This window comes from Chrysemys picta, chromosome 9 (genome assembly GCF_011386835.1).
Source record: "Chrysemys picta bellii isolate R12L10 chromosome 9, ASM1138683v2, whole genome shotgun sequence".
NCBI classification, from domain to species: domain Eukaryota; kingdom Metazoa; phylum Chordata; order Testudines; family Emydidae; genus Chrysemys; species Chrysemys picta.
In genome coordinates, this window is record NC_088799.1 from 68265336 (window position 1) to 68283757 (window position 18422).

Consider the following 18422-nt stretch of genomic DNA (forward strand, 5'->3'; position numbering starts at 1 on the left):
TCACAGAGGCTAGTGAAGATTAGAGGGAGAAAACGGCGGACTTGGGATGATATGTTCACGGAGCTCCAGATGTCCTCCCACGCTGAAAGAGCACAGCAGAATGCGTGGAGGCAGTCAATGTCAGACTACAGAAAAGCACAGTATGAACGAGAGGAGAGGTGGCGGGCTGAATTGCGGGCTGAACAGAGCAAGTGGTGGGCTGAAGATGATAGGTGGCGTCAGCTTGCAGACAGAAGGCAAGAGTCGATGCTCCGGCTCCTGGAGCATCAAACTGATATGCTCCAGAGTATGGTTGAGCTGCAGGAAAGGCAGCAGGAGCAGAGACCGCCGCTACAGCCCCTGTGTAACCAACAGCCCACCTCCCCAAGTTCCATAGCCTCCTCACCCAGACGCCGAAGAACATGGTGGGGGGGCCTCCGGCCACCCAGTCACTCCACCCCAGATGACTGCCCGAGCATCAGAAGGCTGGCCTTCAATAAGAGTTTAAGTTTTAAAGTTTTAAACTGCAGTGTGTCCTTTTCCTTCCCTCCTCCCCCACCCATCCCGGGCTATCTTGGCAATTATCCCCCTAGTTGTGTAATGAATTAATAAAGAATGCATGAATGAGAAGTAACAATGACTTTATTGCCTCTGCAAGCGGTGCTCGAAGGGGGAGGGGAGAGTGGGGTGGTTGGTTTACAGGGAAGTAGAGTGAACCGGGTCGGGGGATGGGTTGGAGAGTTCATCAAGGAGAAACAAACAGAAGTTTCACACCGTAGCCTGGCCAGTCACAAAACTCGTTTTCAAAGCTTCTCTGATGCGCACCGCGCCCTGCTGTGCTCTTCTAACCGCCCTGGTATCTGGCTGTGCGTAATCAGCAGCCAGGCAATGTGCCTCAACCTCCCACCCCGCCATAAATGTCTCCCCCTTACTCTCACAGATATTGTGGAACACACAGCAAGCAGCAATAACAATGGGGATATTCTTTTTGCTGGGGTCTGAGCGAGTCAGTAAGCTGTGCCAGCGCGCTTTTAAACGTCCAAATGCACATTCCACCACCATTCGGCACTTGCTCAGCCTGTAGTTGAACAGGTCCTGACTACTGTCCAGGCTGCCTGTGTACGGCTTCATGAGCCATGGCATTAAGGGGTAGGCTGGGTCCCCAAGGATAACTATAGGCATTTCAACATCCTCAACGGTTATTTTCTGGTCCGGGAAGAAAGTCCCTTCCTCCAGCTTTCGAAACAGACCAGAGTGCCTGAAGATGCGAGCATCATGTACCTTTCCCAGCCATCCCACGTTGATGTTGGTGAAAAGTCCCTTGTGATCCACCAGGGCTTGCAGCAGCATTGAAAAGTACCCCTTGCGGTTTATGTACTCGGTGGCTTGGTGCTCCGTTGCCAAGACAGGGATATGGGTTCTGTCTGTCGCCCCACCACAGTTTGGGAATCCCATTGCAGCAAAGCCATCCACTATGGCCTGCACGTTTCCCAGAGTCACTACCCTTGATATCACCAGGTCTTTCATTGCCCTGGCAACTTGGATCACAGCAGCCTCCACAGTAGATTTGCCCACTCCAAATTGATTCCCGACTGACCGGTACCTGTCTGGCGTTGCAAGCTTCCACAGGGCTATCGCCACTCGCTTCTCAACTGTGAGGGCTGCTCTCATCCTGGTATTCTGGCGCTTCAGGGCAGGGGAAAGCAAGTCACAAAGTTCCATGAAAGTGCCCTTACGCATGCCAAAGTTTCGCAGCCACTGGGAATCGTCCCACACCTGCAGCACGATGCGGTCCCACCAATCTGTGCTTGTTTCCCGGGCCCAGAATCGGTGTTCCACGGCATGAACCTGCATCAGTAACACCATGATTTGCACATTGCTGGGGCCTGTGCCTTGTGAGAGGTCTATGTCCATGTCAATTTCCTCATCACTCTCGTCGCCGCTCTGCAGTCGCCTCCTCGGCTGGTCCTGGTTTTGCTTTGGCATGTCCTGACTCTGCATATACTCCAGGACAATGCGCGTGGTGTTCATAGTGCTCATAATTGCCGCGGTGATCTGAACGGGCTCCATGATCCCAGTGTATGGCGTCTGGTCTGAAAAAAGGCGCGAAACTAGTATCTGAGGGAGGGAGGGAGGGACGAGTGATGACATGGCGTACAGGTACAGGGAATTAAAATCAACAAAGGTGGCTGTGCATCAGGGAGAAACACAAACTGTCACACAGAATGCCCCCCCCCACCAAAGATTGAACTCAAAACCCTGGATTTAGCAGGCCGTTGATTTCACGGAGGGAGGGGGAAGCAAATGAATACAGAACAAAACTATTTTTTACATCTTAAGCAGGCAGACGACTGTGCAGCATGACTGATAGCCCTCGGCATCTTCTGGGTGCTTGGCAGAAAATAGCATACTACGACTGATAGCCATCATCGTCAAGACACTTCGATAGGACTGAGCATGTCTGCCCAGGTGCCCATGATTGACAGCCACTGCAGTACGATGACGACGGATACCAGTCGTAATATACCATCTTCTACCAAAAGGCAAGGGGGCTGCTGTTGTGTGCAATGCAGCCCCACGTCTGCTGGCACCAAGAGGACATATGGTGATGGTGAGCTGAGCTGAGTGGACTCCATGCTTGGCGTGGTATGTTGTCTGCACAGGTAACCCAGGTAAAAAGGCGCGAATAGATTGTCTGCCGTTGCTCTGACGGAGGGGGAGGTGCCTGACGACATACCCAGAACCCCCCGCGACACTGCTTTGCATCATTCAGGCATTGGGATCTCAACCCAGAATTCCAATGGACGGCGGAGACTGCAGGAACTGTGGGATAGCTACCCACACTGCAATGCTCTGGAAGTCGACGCTAGCCTCGGTACTGTGGACGCGGTCCGCCGACTTCATGCACTTAGAGCATTTTATGTGGGGACACACACAATCGGCTGTATACAACCGATTTCTATAAAACCAGCTTCTATAAATTCGACCTAATTTCGTAGTGTAGACATACCCAAGAAAGATGATGGCCATGGGAGCCAGAAGATTGAGTGTAGATGCGCCTACTGTACCACAAAGGGGGAGTGCAGGCGCAGTTGCCCTGAATTGCACTTGTATTCCAACACATACAGACTCAATACCCCTAATCAAAATGCACATAAACAATGGTGTATTAAAGAAGCATTAACTAGTGAAAAAAAGGAAAGCAGACAGTAAAATAATGTAGCATGTATTCAGTTTTTCTATTTATTTTTCATCTATATGTTTCTACAATATGCAAGAAATTAACACTCTACATTAATATTATCAGCTTCCAAACAATTAAGCTTAATACCCTATTAGAAACATACTACTAGGCTGCTTGTTGGGCTCATAGTTGAAGGACACGACAGCATGGTTCTGCTAAAATTGAGCTCACTAGAATTCCAGTACAGACCCTGACGGAAGAGTAAAACATGAAATTAAGCTAAGCACTAATATAAAAAAAGGAGAATTTATTTTTCTCCTCAATAAGAGGACTTTACCATGAAGGATTTATTCCAATATGTGGTTGTTTTGCTTTCTGGTGGTGGTTTTGTTTTATTTTGGTTTGGTTTTTTTGCACTAAGTATTTAGACTTTGATTTAAAAGGATGGGTATAAATCCAAACCTTCCCTCCTTCCATCCAAAATAAGTCATTTGCTATTTCTTTGTAAAGGAAATAGAACCCAGGATTTCTTGCTCTCGTCATTTCTCCGCTCAGCAACTATCTATGAAACATACTGGCTACATGTCCCATCCCCCTCTAGTGCTGGCACATAAAGAATACTATCAGTAACTTCTTTAGCTCAATGAAAGAGATCTATGGGATAGCTCTAAAGCTTCCAACCCTACTGAGGGCATCAATATGATGCCACATGATGGATTTTTTTTTTCTTTTTTTTTTTCTTCTTCTTTTTTTAAAGCCTAGGAAGTTACATACAAAAATATGTTAAAAAGACATTATTAAGGTTACTATATCAAATCAAGCACTCAAAAGTAAGACAATGCCAGAAGTAAGTTAGCCTATGCATCTTAATTCAGCCCCCTTGTATGAATGCATTATGTTACAATCTACTTACATGATCACATATTTTTTGCTATCGGACTCTTATTCAGTGTCAGGATGGACCTGCTCCAGGGATCAATCAGGGTTGTACAGCAAAAGAGACTCGTCTGTAGGACCCCTCTCCCTTGTTAGCTGCTATTCTCATGTTAAACATTCTGAACACTGAGCCCAATCTTCAACATCAAACAGAGTTTTGTCATCAAGTTTAACAGAGGCAGAATCAAGAGAATCATTTATATTTAATAGTTCTCAAAGTGCTGTGTTGGTTTTTTTTGTGTTACATCTGGATGAGCTGGCTCTCACACTTCAGCACATATTTTGTTTTAACATGATCACTACTTGTAGCTTAACAATTTGACGGTTTTTAGCACTGAAATGGCAAACTCTCTTAAGACCACCGTCATTTATACACTGTTTTAACTTGGGAAACCCAGCATTGATGGGTAGCTCAGGAATTGTTATAACACACAATCTGTTGACTGCAGCTCTGATAATTAAACAATATTAAATTTGCACCTTCACTCACACACCTGATTTTCCCTCTACTAGACAAGAATAAGCAGTGAAAGATTATGCTGAGATGTAAGCAATAATGTACTATATTTACCAGAGAAGAAACAGAATTGGCAAAAATTTTCACTCTTTTGTTTCATGACTAAATGTTAATTTAGTTTTTTTCCACTAGTCTCAGAAGCTAACATAATTTAGCATTCATCAATGCCTGAGGTAAATATTATAGCTGTTGATGAAAAGAACAGGCCTAAGGGTACATTAATTCATTTTTGGTACAGTATTCTTGAAAGTGTTAGACATGCAAAGGAGGTCATATGAACAAGTAAATGAAAGACCTCTAATTTCAGTACACAGCTGAGAGTCACAACCTGACAAAAATTCATTTTTGTAACACTTCACCATGATTTTCATGGATACTGCTAGTTGCATACAATTATTTTGTTGCATGACCACCACATACATGCCAGCATTTCTGAAATATCAAAATTATTTTAAGAAATCTGCAGCCAATTGAAAAAAATATATAATCTTAAACTTCACCTCAGAGACTGTTTTTAGGAATTGCTGAGAAGTGGAGTAAAATAAAAAAAGACTATTGTGTGGGGTGCAGAGGGTATGGTGGGTATATATATATATTTCTTTTTTCAGCAGACAAGTGGTGTAATGCAGTATATTGTTCTTGTTTTGTCATTAAAAAAAAAGTTTTAAGAATCATAGGGTTGGAAGGGATCTCAGGAGGTCATCTAATCCAACCCCCTGCTCAAAGCAGGGCCAATCCCCAATTTTTGCCCCAGATCCCTAAATGGCCCCCTCAAGGATTAGAACACACAACACTGGGTTTAGCAGGCCAATGTTCAAACCACTGTGCCATCCTCCCCTTCTAAACTCTTCTAAAACACAATAAATTACAACTTCATAATTTATGAATCTTCAGATCCAATAATTCTCACAATTCATCATACCCTCTGCACCCCACACAATAGTCTTTTTTATCTTACTCCACTTCCTAAAAACAGTCTCTGAGGTGAAGTTTAAGATTAATTACAAATTGCAATCACTGGAATTCAAAGGAATTCAAAAGGTGGCTAGGATCAGCCATACATTTATTGATATATCTTATACCCAAGAAGAGGTAATCTTTGCAAACTGTATATTGGCTCTTTTGACCACTGTATTAGGGACTCCTCCTGGATTTCAAAAATGCCGTACAGTTTCATCACAGCAGCTCAAATATAATGTGAAATCAAGATTCAGAGTCATATGGCTTTCCATGACTAATTCAATTCAACGTCCAAGTTACTCCTCTGCCCCACTTCCTTCTGAACTAGTTTTGTGATCCACCTCTAAAACCCAGGCTGGGAAATTCTGCAAAAGAGTTTTCCCTGAGAATCTAACCAACTTCTAAGAAAAGAGGTCTCTGCCCTGATTTGACTTTCCTATCACCTCCCTTCTTGAATATGGGCTCAGGATTCCCACCATGCCTACCTCCCCATTCTTTTGCAGCTCATAGCTGTTTTAAGGGGTAAATCGCAATTTCTCTCTCATCTGTTTCATGGACAATGCCTATATTCTAAGTGAAGAGCGTAATCAAGTTGGCTGCGCTTAGGTCACAGAAAAGGCAAGAATTCATTTCTCCAAGCAGGAGAAGCAAAGGTAAACTTTTTCTTTCTTTTTATTTATTTATTTTTAATCTTGGACATTACAACCAAACACCTGACTTTCACCAAGCCCTGAAGTTTCCCAAACTTGAACTGTGACAGTGTCTGGGGGAACAAGTTATACAAAAAAGGACTCTGATGACAAGCAGCTGCTCTTTCCCAGTAAGTTTTTTTCTTTAGCAACTAGCACCATGGTATTAATTTTCCTCTGTACTCAATAAAAGTAATAATGCAATTATTTTCAGTAATTACAAGATAAATTTGAATTTCAAGAAGGAAGTAAGATCTTCTAAAACACAATAAATTAGAAGGGTAGCATTTTCAATATGTACAACTATGTAGTACCAATTTAGCTATAACTGCTGTGATATGTAAGATGCATAACTAAAAGTTTTTGTATACACATTTTTAGAAGATCTAAAATGTATTAAATGATTAAACAAAACTTCCACCAGTAAATACTTTGCAATTGGTATTACTGAAAATGTATATTAGTAAATAAATGACAATCTCACATATCTGGAGGATTAGATTCCAATAGGAAAATTTTTGAGAAGAGTTTGAATAAGGTCAGACTGATATTATATAGCTTGTTTTCCCAATACGTATTTCAGATGGTGTAACTGGTCCTGCGCAATACATTAGTATCATTTTTACTGCTCTACATCCCATAAACCCACTAGTAATACTGTCCAGGACTTTTGTGAAAGATTCTGCATAAATGTTATTTGGTCAATGAAAATTTACTGAGGCCTCACTCCTAAACAAACCAGTTCAAGTTAGGGGTAGTTTTGTCACCATGAGGACTGCAGAATCAGACATTGTATTTACTTTCCACCTATCAAGAGGAAAGTATATGGAGTTGCATAGAGAAGAGAATAAATTCCATACTTCATGACTGCAGGCAATATTTATGTTCACAGTGATAAAAGGAAACATGACTGATCGTTAAGTACACAGTACCTGACATTACAGTCCCCACACAGGCAAAACTCATTGACTTTAAGGGGGCATTGCATGAATCAGCACAACACCCTGGGATATATTATATAAAAGGTGTCAATAATAAAATAGTACTATGTCTTCTGCAAAGAAAATAATATAGAAGTCATCATGATGAAGCAGGAACTTGCAAAACATTGTAATTAACAAGCAGTAAATATTACCCCATATTAAATTAATGGATCTGATGTCCAACATGGTTCTTGTATTCTCAAACATGTAATGGGGGAGGAGAAGTGGGGGTCATCCCCACACGTCATCAGTAGAAGATAGCTTAATGATCAGTTTGAGTATTTACTCACTATTATCTTAGTATTTTCTGTATGCATGAGAAAATTAACGTGAAGACAAAAAGGAGCCGGACTATGGCTAATGAATGTACTCTTTTGTCAACAGTTCCTTTATATAGAAATTACTTTGTCTGTATTCTTCATACCCAAAAATAAAGATGAAAGAGCAGACACAATGCATATGTATTAAAGAAGATAAACTGAGGAGTTTGTAGCTTGTGTTTAGCACACAACTTTGAATAGTTCCTTATTCTTCTTCTTGAGTTAAAGCTCATTTCTTTGAAGGGATTGTTATGAGGAAAGCTGATTTGCTGAATCAAACAGATGACATTATGACTTACCTGAATCAAGGATTCACTCAGCTTCTTTTCATCCACCTCTAAAATAATATTTTTTATTTCTTCATAAGGCATTCGGAAAGATCCCAGAAAGATTGCTGAAATTAAATAGGAAATTATTAAAACCAAATAAGTCAAAAGTATGAAGCAACATCATAATTTAAGTACTTTTTTTTACTGCAAAAAAATTCAGAAATAGGTTAACTATAGGTCAGATTATCAACAGGAAAAAATGGATTTATACAGAGGACTACATAATGTTTTAGCAAAATAAGTTGTCTCATGGCAATTTCTAATGACAAATGTCCACATTCTTAAAAAATAAAAAGGCAATTATATTTTCCCTCCTTGATAATTTGAACTGATAGGCCAAAGACTGAACTGAGTGCAGGGGACTGAACTAGATGACCTAGAGTGACCAGATGTTATAGCAGGAGTGGGCAAACTTTTTGGCCTGAGGACCGCATCGGGTTTTGTAAATTGTATGGAGGGCTGGTTAGGGGAGGGGGTCGTGGCCCAGCCCCCACCTCCTATCTGCCCCCCGCCCCGCCCCCAGGGACTCCTGCCCCATCCAACCCACCCTGTTCCCTGATGGCCTCCCTGGGACCTCTGCCCCATCCACACACCCCTGCTCCGTCCCCTGACCGCCCCCGGACCCCCACCGCCCCAATCCAACCCTTCCTCTCATGGCCCTCCTCCCCACCTCTACAGGGGTAGAAGCAGGGCCAGTACTGAGGGGAGCACGTGCTGTATGCTTTTAAAGGCTTACACAGCTCTGAGGCTCTCAAAGGAATTTAAGATGAGTTAGCTGAAATATCTCAGGGAAGCCACACTGCTGTGTGGCCCCTGGGCTAATCTATACACATCCAAATGGATTTTGGACTTAAAAGTCACCAAGTAGTCCTGACATAGATAGGCTACCACAGTTTCAACCATCTGAGCTGCAATAACTTGAAGGGGTGTCAAATCAGCTTATCAGAGAAGAGTGTCTCAGAGCAGTTTCTACCAGAGATCTAATGTGGCCGAAGTTTCTATCTGAGGTTGGTTTCCGTGCAATCATTTTCGATACTGGCTCCATGTACACTTCAACATTAACCATGCCTTAGCACAGTTGTATCAAAGTGAGTCATGTCTGTGTTAACACAAACACCCTGGCCATGATATGGCTCTCTATCGCATCTGACAATGATGTCACAGCATCATGTAGTGTTCTCATGTGGCTATATAGTCCAAACTGTGAGAAGCAAGATTGTGAACAGATGTCACACGGGAACATGCAGTGTCCCACTGAATACTTGACAGGATGCTTGGCCCTTTTTTTAAAATCAGTTTTTCACATCTATCTTCTTCAAAGTGTTTACAACCTTTATTGATAGTTGCTCTCCATTGTGTCTTTGATATCAAAACTTACGTTGGATGAGATAAGATTCTATTTAAACGTGTCCTAAATATTTTCGTTGACCACCCCTCCTGCGCTTTATGAGCAATCTTATTTCAGGAGTTTTCATCACTCATTCTAATAACATGACCAGGCCATCTAAGGTGAGCTTTGATATGCCTTAATACTCTTTCTACTATATTAATTGTTGAGACTATTTCTCAACAGTGGACCTTCAGAATAGAATAGAGACAGCACATGTGACCAACACAGAGGGACCTTCCACTACACTGACCTAGCTGGGGATCAAGCTAGATACATAGGCTGGTATACTGCAACTCCCTCAGGATAAGCTTTGGGAAATACTGGGCTTAATTCGAAGAGGTAGAGTTGCAAAGAAAGTTACACTCTGTGAGCTGCAGTCTATTCACAACTTTCCCTGCTGGGTGGTAGCCCTGGGGTTGGCATTCTGTGACAGCTGCTGGTGACCACTGCAAGCATAGAAAGACCTCACCATTTTAAAAGAGTTACTAGAAAGATGAAGGAGGATTTCAGGGTGTGGGGACAATTTTTGAGTGATTTTAATGAAGTGTCATTCTGGAGGGAGGAATGAATAATGGAGGTTGATTTTAAGACATACTCAGTTGCTTTGGAAGGCATGGGTTTTGGGGTATTTTACCAAAGCAAATAGTGCACCCACCTGGTTCCTCCACCTGAATGATAACAGGGATAGTGCATGATATAACATTTCTGGATTTTTTCCTATTTTGGTTCCAGTGGTCATTTGGGGAATGGAGTTTGCAAATAAAAGGGTGTGTTTCTGGTGTGACAACATTGCCGTTATACATGTTATCCATCACCAGTCCTCCAGATCACACAGGGTTATGTGATTGGTAAGGGCATTTGTACTACCATGTTTAAACTTTAGCATCTATTTCTCTTCCAAGCATGTGACCAGGGTTGATAATAGCATAACACATTCACTGTTTCATTTTCAGATGTATAGAATTTGGGATCTGGCACCAGGAGCCAGCAAGGAACCTGAACAGATACTACCAGCTATAGAATCTTAGCATATGATGGTTGTCAGTGTAACGCAGATGTCTGTATCTCTGCAAACATTGCAGAGTTAAATTTTGTGCAATTCCAGGATCTGGAAGGCCTGTCACCAATATGGTCAATTGCAGAGGAATGTGTGCTGCAGTACATGGTGTTGTTAGCAATCCGACGACTGGCATCTTCAACCATCTCTACTCGCCTATTGGCCCTCACATCTGTCAATAGGCTAAGCTGTTACCCAGTGATTTAGTTCGAAGGTATAAAACGGGGTGGTCTGGAAGCACCAGCCTGAGTGAGGATACACATCATTCCATCACTGTTAACACACTTAGGGATCTGGTGCAGATTCTGGAACCCATAAGTGGCTGTGGACAAGAGATGGCCTTACTCAGGCTGGCATTTGCGGCAGCATTTTTTTGAGCTTTTAGGATCAGTGAGTTAGTAGCTGGATCCTGTAAGGCTTCTTCTGGCAGACCTTTGGAACGGAGGAATATACACTGGAAGGGGTGATTGGTTATATTCACCTGGAATAAGTCAAAATGGATCAAGGGGGCCAGAGTGAATCCATTATTCTACAGGATAGTGGCAAGCCTGAGATCTGCCCAGTGGAGGCTGTGAAGGCATACGTGACAATAAGACCAGGGAGGATGGCCCCCCCTCTTCATTCACGGTGATGGGCGTCCCCTCACAACATACACCTCTACCCCGATATAACGTGACCCGATATAACACGAATTCGGATATAACGCGGTAAAGCAGCACTTCGGGGGGGCGGAGCTGCATGCTCCAGCAGATTAAAGCAAGTTCGACATAACGCAGTTTCACCTATAACACGGTAAGATTTTTTGGCTTCCGAGGACTGCGTTATATCAGGGTAGAGGTGTATCAGTTTGTTACAGTTTTATGACAGGGACTGATGAGATTGGGGCTCCTACACATGAATATGGTTCCCTCTCATTCAGGATTGGGGCAGCAACAGCAGTAGCCCAGCTGAGTATGGGAGCTAGAGCAATTCAGGCAATTGGGCATCGGCATTCTCAAGCATACAGAATGTACGTGAGACCCCAAGTGGGGAAGCATTGTTACTTTTCCATTGTGTTTTCATTCCATATGTAGGTAGATGGGCCAGGCAGATGATTGGTTCTACAATTCCCCACCACCACCACAACCACTTGGCCAGGGAATATGAAGGGGACTTGCTCCTTAAGGAATTTAAGCTGCCCATAAGAATCAATGCAGAGCAACACAATGTCATCCTGCCACTAAGTACTGAGGCCACAGCTCTACCTTAAAGCTCAAAACCAAAATAAAAGTAGCTTGGTTTTCACAGGTAGTGACCACCTCTAGCTACCACTAAAATCAATGGGATCGGGGGCCGGGGGAGGGGGAGAAAGATCAGACCAACTGTTTAGGTCAATTGGTTCTGTGCTATATGGCTAACTTTAGGGGACCAAGTCAAAGTTTTGGCCTGATTGAGCTCTTAGCCCATGATAGTTGGAAAACGAGAACCTACGTGTTTCTCAGCAGTACTAAATAATAACGTATTTTTTTCTGTAAGCCTGCACATATTTTGTTGCGACATTTTTAAAATACTTTCCAAAAATCCTCACTAAGTAGAATGAATTATATAGAGTCAGATTGCAAGACTATTCTTGAAAGCATGTGGGCAACAAGGCAGGCATATACTAGCTTTATCATACATGGCAGTAATAGATTTTTTTATTCGAAAAATTAACAGAATTGTATTGGGCAAAAGTATCTGCCCTTGCTTTCAGGGTAAATTATACTAGTGTAGTGAAAATAACGGTACAGAAAAGACACAATGATAATTACTAAATATTTTTGTTAATCTATTTAAATATTAAAGATTTCCCAGTTTAGGATAGGACTTGCAGCCTGCATCGATATTAACTGGTGACTTCCAAACACAAATGTGTGAAATACTTCAAAGCTTCTCCATGTGTTAGATTTGATGGGTAAAGCTTTTCATTTTAAAATGTTTATTTGTTTTAACATTTCCTATTCCACACATTAAATGTATCACTGCAACAATGTACATCTCTCTTGCTTTATATAATTTTGCAAATTCACAATCCAAGTAATTCTCAACAGAAAGGTTTAATGGCAGTGAGACCTTTCATTACTAAGATTTCATTATATTTCCAAGACATGTAACATTACATTTAGAAATACATATATACTATGAAGTGTTACCTAAACAAACAGAACAAATTAACTTATCTAAATAAAATGCATTTTGTGATATACTAGCTCTCCTACTCTCACTTGATCTTGTTCTCTTTTAAACTACATGTCACACAGTCATTAGTCTGAATTAGTTCTCTGGTACAATAGCAATAAAGTCACGATGGGGTGAGCTTCAGATGGCTAGAGCGGCACGGCTATTGAGAAACAAGTCCAAGCTCTTTCATGAGTCATGCTATCACAGAGTCCCAACCAGCAGCTCCAAAGAAATTTCCCTGGAGGGAAACGGGCTGCAACAGAAAATGAAGTTACCTGTAACTGGAGGTTCTTTGAGATGTGTGGCCCTTACCTGTATTCCATTGAGGGTTATGCACATGTGCCTGGAGCTGGAGCTTTTAGTATTCAACAATCCGCACATGCATCCTGTGCCACCTCATGGTTAAGCCTGAGGTGATAAAGGACGCAGCTGGCCACTGGCATCTCCAGTTCCTCCTCTACCACAGAGCTGTTGGATCCGCAGCAGAGGGAAAGTACGGTGGGTTTGGAATACTAATAGGGACCATACATCTCAAAGAACCTCCAGTTACAGGTTAGTAACTTTGTTTTCTTCTTTGAGTGATAGCCCTTATTGTATTCCAACGAGGGTGAATAACCAGAACTACTTATGCGGAAGAATGGTGTAAGGAGACTGTGGAATGGAGAACTGCTGCTCCAAATGAAGCACCCATGGCGGAATCATGCACTAGAGCATAGTGAGTGGAAAAAGATGTGTATCGACCTCCACATGGCTACCTTGCATATGTCTGCAAGGGGCACACTGTGGAGTGTGGCTGTAGTTGTAGTTTTGCTAGATCAAAAAAAAAAATACAAAAATTAAGCATCAAGATAGCTCTCTTGAGGTTCAACTTAAAGGTTACAAGCAAAACAAAAGCACCTGGGGTTAACACAGAGGAGTCCACAAGCCAATAAAAAATAACCCTAATCGCATCTACCTAGACATTTCTTGACTTACTTACATATATGGGGTTTCAGATAAGCAATCATTACGTATGATCTGATGGTTTTCGCAGAAGGCCCTTCCAGAACCATATAGGTAGGGGCTGGGTAAAAACTGAATGGCTGTCCACCAGCAGGTGAAAAGCACTAATGGCAGCTTTATGGAACTGAGGACCAGTCCTGAGTCCTTCAGAAAGAGGAAAGGGATGCCCATCGCTTTGGGGACAAGGCCCTGTCGTGTAGTCCAGGAAGTGAAATGCATCCATTTGGCATCCATCTTGTGGAATCTTTCCTGCTTCTTGAAAGGACATCTTGCATTGCCAGAGAGTACTCATCAGCTAGTGGAGGGAGCCATCCAAAAACCCAGCCATCAGTCGAAGGGTGTGCAGGTTGGGGTGTCTGAATCTAACATTGTGTTAAGTAGCTCTGGGAACATCCAAAGCATGAGTGGAAGGTGCTTCAACATTCAGAGGAGAAATGGGAGCCAGAATTGGTGAGGCCAGCAGGGGGCGATCAGGATGGTTGCTGCTTTCTCTCATCTGATCTTGTGAACTACTTGTGGTAGGAGGAGCTGGGGGGTGGGCATAGTTTGTGCAGTCCAACCAATTGATGATAAGGGCTTCCCCCTAAGACTGAGCTCCGATTTCTTAAATTATGAAGCTCCGATATCTCCCCTTGAACAATATTGGGTGCATCTGGTAGTGGTGTGGGATGCAAAAAGATCCCTAACTGGAGTTCCTAATCAGGCAAAAATGTCCACGATTGCAGAGTCGTGAGGGTGGAGCAGAGGTGTAGTAGTTTGGAACGCTCTGAAGTCACCTGGATGACCAATGAGTTTGGTAAAGAATGAGAGAACAGGAACACTGACCCTTTGGTAGGGACATACTATTACTTCTCAGCCCCTTTTGGGGTGGGTGCATGTGTGGCTGGGGTACACCAGTGTGTGCCGGTTGGAGGATGGCATCATTTGTTGGTAGGACCAACCTCACTGGTACCGAACTGTGCAAGATGTCAAGCAGCCAGTGCTGACTGGCTTGTACATCCTCTAAGGGGATCTCTAGGACATTGGCTATTCACACAGCAATTCTTGGAACTGGCGATAGTTCTCCAGTGGAGAGGAGGGGATTGAAGAAGTGACTGCATCTGGAGAAGATGAGGGATACCGGTGAAGTCGGGCTAACCAGTGCGTCAACCAACACTATGTCGGAGCGCCTACTAGACGAGGACTGGTAGTGGCAATGTGGAGAAATTCTCTTGAACCTAGCGGGATCTTTCAGAGCATGAATATTGGGGCCATGACCCAGTTGACCTGCTGTTGCAAAGCCTGGGACCACGGTGCCAGATACCAATTATGTGGATAAGGAAGGTGGGAAACTACCATGGTGCCACTGGAACATTCCAGTAGTCATGTTTCCAAAACGAGAGATATGGACAGTGTCAGACATCCATATCATCTGAATCAGAGGAGTCAGAATTCTCGCCAAATGGTGGTACTGTCGGAACTACTGAAATAGAAAGCAGCAGGAACATAGCGGTCAAAGGGTCCCTTCAATCTGGTGATAAGATCGGGGCTCCTGGAGACGGTAGTTCCTCCAGTGCAAACAACTCATGGGCACCCAGGGCTCTTCCCATCTCCCAGGGGTCAATGGTATCCGTTCCACTGGAGTAGCCAGTACAGGGAACTGCATCTATCTGGAGACCGACAGTGCCCGGGACACCAGCAGAACTGAAGCAGATGGAGTGGCAGGATCTGTGATTGACCTGGGCAGATCCAGCTATCAGTGCGCCCATTTCTCGGCCTCGTGAGACAAGGAACGTGACTGGAACTCATGGACAGTGCTGAATCCTTCATAGACTTGGAGGAAAACTTACTGCTATGCTTAATATGCGCATGCTTCCTTGGTTCACGGCTATGCCCCAGCATGAAGTCCTTAGCACTGGTACTGGCAGAACACAATGGTGGTTCTGCGGTAGAGGGAGCATTGTTCGCCTGTTCAGGCTGATATACAGGAGGGTTCCCCAGCCATGATCCGATGCTGGTCCCATGGCATCCTCCGTAAAGTCTTTCCTGAGATAGAGAGTCTGGTTCTCTTGAGTATCGGCAGGAAAGGAGAGGCAGATATTGCACGTGGCTACAATATGGGCTTCCCCCAAGCAGTACAAAAAGTGCTGGTGCTCATCACTGATGGAAAATGAGTGAGAACAGGAAGTACAGGTTTTGAACCCCAGCGTCTTTGGCATAATTCAGTACCAAGCCCTGCGTTCTGGGGGAAGGGAAGCAAGGGAGTAGTTTGGCAGAAAACACCATATAAGTGGCGTCCCAATTTCTAAATCTGCTATGAAAAAGGGGGGGAAATCAAACAAAAAATACAGAACGAACAATAAATCTAAACTAAGTACTAGATAAACAGTACTAAGGATATTTTTGTAAACTTTCGGAGTAGAAACTCTGACTCAGACCAAGTGGCGGTGAGAAGGAACTGGAGTTGCCGGCGACCTGCCGTGCCCTTTATCGCCTTGGGTGAATCCATGAGGTGGCACAGGGTGCATATGCAGACTGTGAGGGTGCACTGTGTGTGCGCATAACCCTCAGTGGAATACAATCACTCAAAGAAGAACATGGTCTACTGACGGTAAAGAGCAGTAAATCTTGAGTGAGTTTTGACTGTAAATATGCCTAGACCTGAAGAGAAAGGCATCTGAAGTAGTTAACTTCTTTTACTCTCTTTTTCCTCCTAAGAACCTATGCCCAGACCCCACAGAAGGGCCTCAGAAATTACTGGAGGCTTGTTGAAAGAATGCAGTCGTGCTGCCACTTCCCCACTGCATGAGTTTGGGGAATCTTCAAAACCATTTTGCTACACGTGTTTCATGCAGTAGCATGCATTATTTGTCCAGAGCTCAGCAACAAACAGATGAATAAGGAACTGGGTTCTGCAGAACAGCTGCAACAGCATGAGGAAAATAAATGTTTATTTCATTTTATTATGTTCCTTGTAGACTGAAAATGACAAGATAAGAGGGGGAAGGGGAATTAACACAACAACCAGTCAAAGCTGGTTTGCAAGCTCATTTTTCTGCTTATCAGATAAATGATTTAATACTACTTACACAGATTCTGTGCTGTTTTTCCATCCAAGATTCTTAATTCTTTAACTCGTTTCTTTGGCAGAACTACTTTCTTTTCTTCTGTATCATCTACTGCCTTTTTAGCTGTAAAATAAATGTGTACATACGAGTTTCTAATTCACCAATAATAGTTTTAAATTTTTAACAGAAACAACTTCATTTAACACACTAATGCTATCTTAAAGGGGAAAAAAATAACTTAATTTTTTTCTTCAGTTCAAGGGAAAAGAAACATGTTAGCTCACAATAAGATCTTCTCATAATCACAATGGCAAGTAAATCAAAATTATAAAGCAGTAGAAGGGACATACAGAATTTACAAATTGAAATTTGATAGGACACCCTGATGTATACTTCCGCTCTTGCAAAAATACTAAAAATCACAGAAACTGTTTCTTTTCTCAGTTTTTTTTTTTTTCATTTCAAAATCCAGCACATTCAACAACAAACTCTCCAGTGATTTGATACAGCTCAAAGAAGATGAGAGCCATCTGCTGAAGCACCACCATTTACTGTACCATTCTGAAGGTTTCCCTTCCAAGAACTCATCAGTCAAAGCCCAGTTTTGTTTATGAGATCTAATGACAATACTCTCCAAGTGGTATAACTGTAGGCATCCATTTTCATTTTTAATATTGTAATGAAAATTATGAATATTCTAGGTTTTGGATTAATAAATTTGCTTATCTAATTGAAAGTTTTATATTTGGAACTTATAAAATTAGATATACTAACACTTCATATTTTAAATTTGTACATATGAACACTTTCACATAACTGGACATATTAAATATGTTTCATGCAAATGTCACAGGTACCTATTAAATTAATCTTAAATTCTATCAAGCAAATGCACACACATGGCTTTCTTTATATCTGAAGATCCTCAGAGGTAAAATGGAAAGGGAAAAAAGGGTTTGTAGATTTGCTTTTTAAGATGCTTAAAGGTGGTCTGTAAAAGTTAGTAGTTTGTTTTTCAACTTTAGGAAATTCATATTTTTATTATTCTGGAAGACAATAATGAATGCCAAATTAATGAAATTATCTTATTACAAAACACACAAGGATGACAGCTGAGCAACAGAAAAGAGAAGGCACATCTAGTTGTTTTGTGTACAACTTACTCTTCGTTTGTTTACACTTTTTGAATTTCCAGTGACCAATGAATGTTTGGAAGAAACCAGGTTTCTGTCAAAAATGCAACACTTCACCTCCCTCAACTGTAACATGGGAGTGAACATCACACTTCTTCCAAGAGCCCCCAAAACAAACAAACAAAAAGCAGCAAAACCAGGACTCAACTGCAAAACATGATTTAACCTAGCTTGTACCCTTTTGCAGGTCATCTTTAAAAAATGATGATACAAATATTTGTCCATTTGAGATTAGAACTTTGATGCCTTCGGAGACATAAATGAAGGATACAAATCAAGAATGAGTAACTGTCACCTAGGATCTGATCCTGCAAACACTTCTGCACATAAGTAACTTTACACAACAGAGTAGGTCCATTGAGCGCAATAGCAATGGCCTACTTCCATGCTTAAAGTTACGCAAGTGTTCATATCTGCAGGATAAACAATTCAGTTAGTATATAATGGTATCAAAAGCAGGATTAAATTTTACAAGTATCAGTCACCAATAGACTTTTATTGGCTATCACATTCTATTGGCCATCTCCATTTAATTGAAAGCCTTCCCCAGTGTCTGGGAGACAATCTTGTCTCAATAACTGCCCCATTTCCCACTGCTTCCCTTCCTGTAGCAAAGTTATATGGACCTGAATTTCCA

At 42.3% G+C, this 18422-nt stretch overlaps 1 protein-coding gene across 13 annotated transcripts in view; it reads right to left on the reverse strand.

Moving 5' to 3' along the window:
- Nucleotides 1-18422, reverse strand: part of DIAPH2 (diaphanous related formin 2) — a 906188-nt gene that overhangs the window by 527923 nt on the left and 359843 nt on the right. For all 13 annotated transcript variants that reach the window (XR_010590414.1, XR_010590415.1, XM_065557222.1 and 10 more), the window contains 2 exons: nucleotides 16614-16715; nucleotides 7868-7962 (listed from right to left, as the gene is read on the reverse strand). Coding sequence is in view for 11 of the 13 variants with exons in the window: in XM_065557222.1 (XP_065413294.1) it covers nucleotides 7868-7962; nucleotides 16614-16715 (197 nt within the window). In the remaining 2 variants the exon portion in view is untranslated. The remainder of the gene's footprint in view (nucleotides 1-7867; nucleotides 7963-16613; nucleotides 16716-18422) is intronic.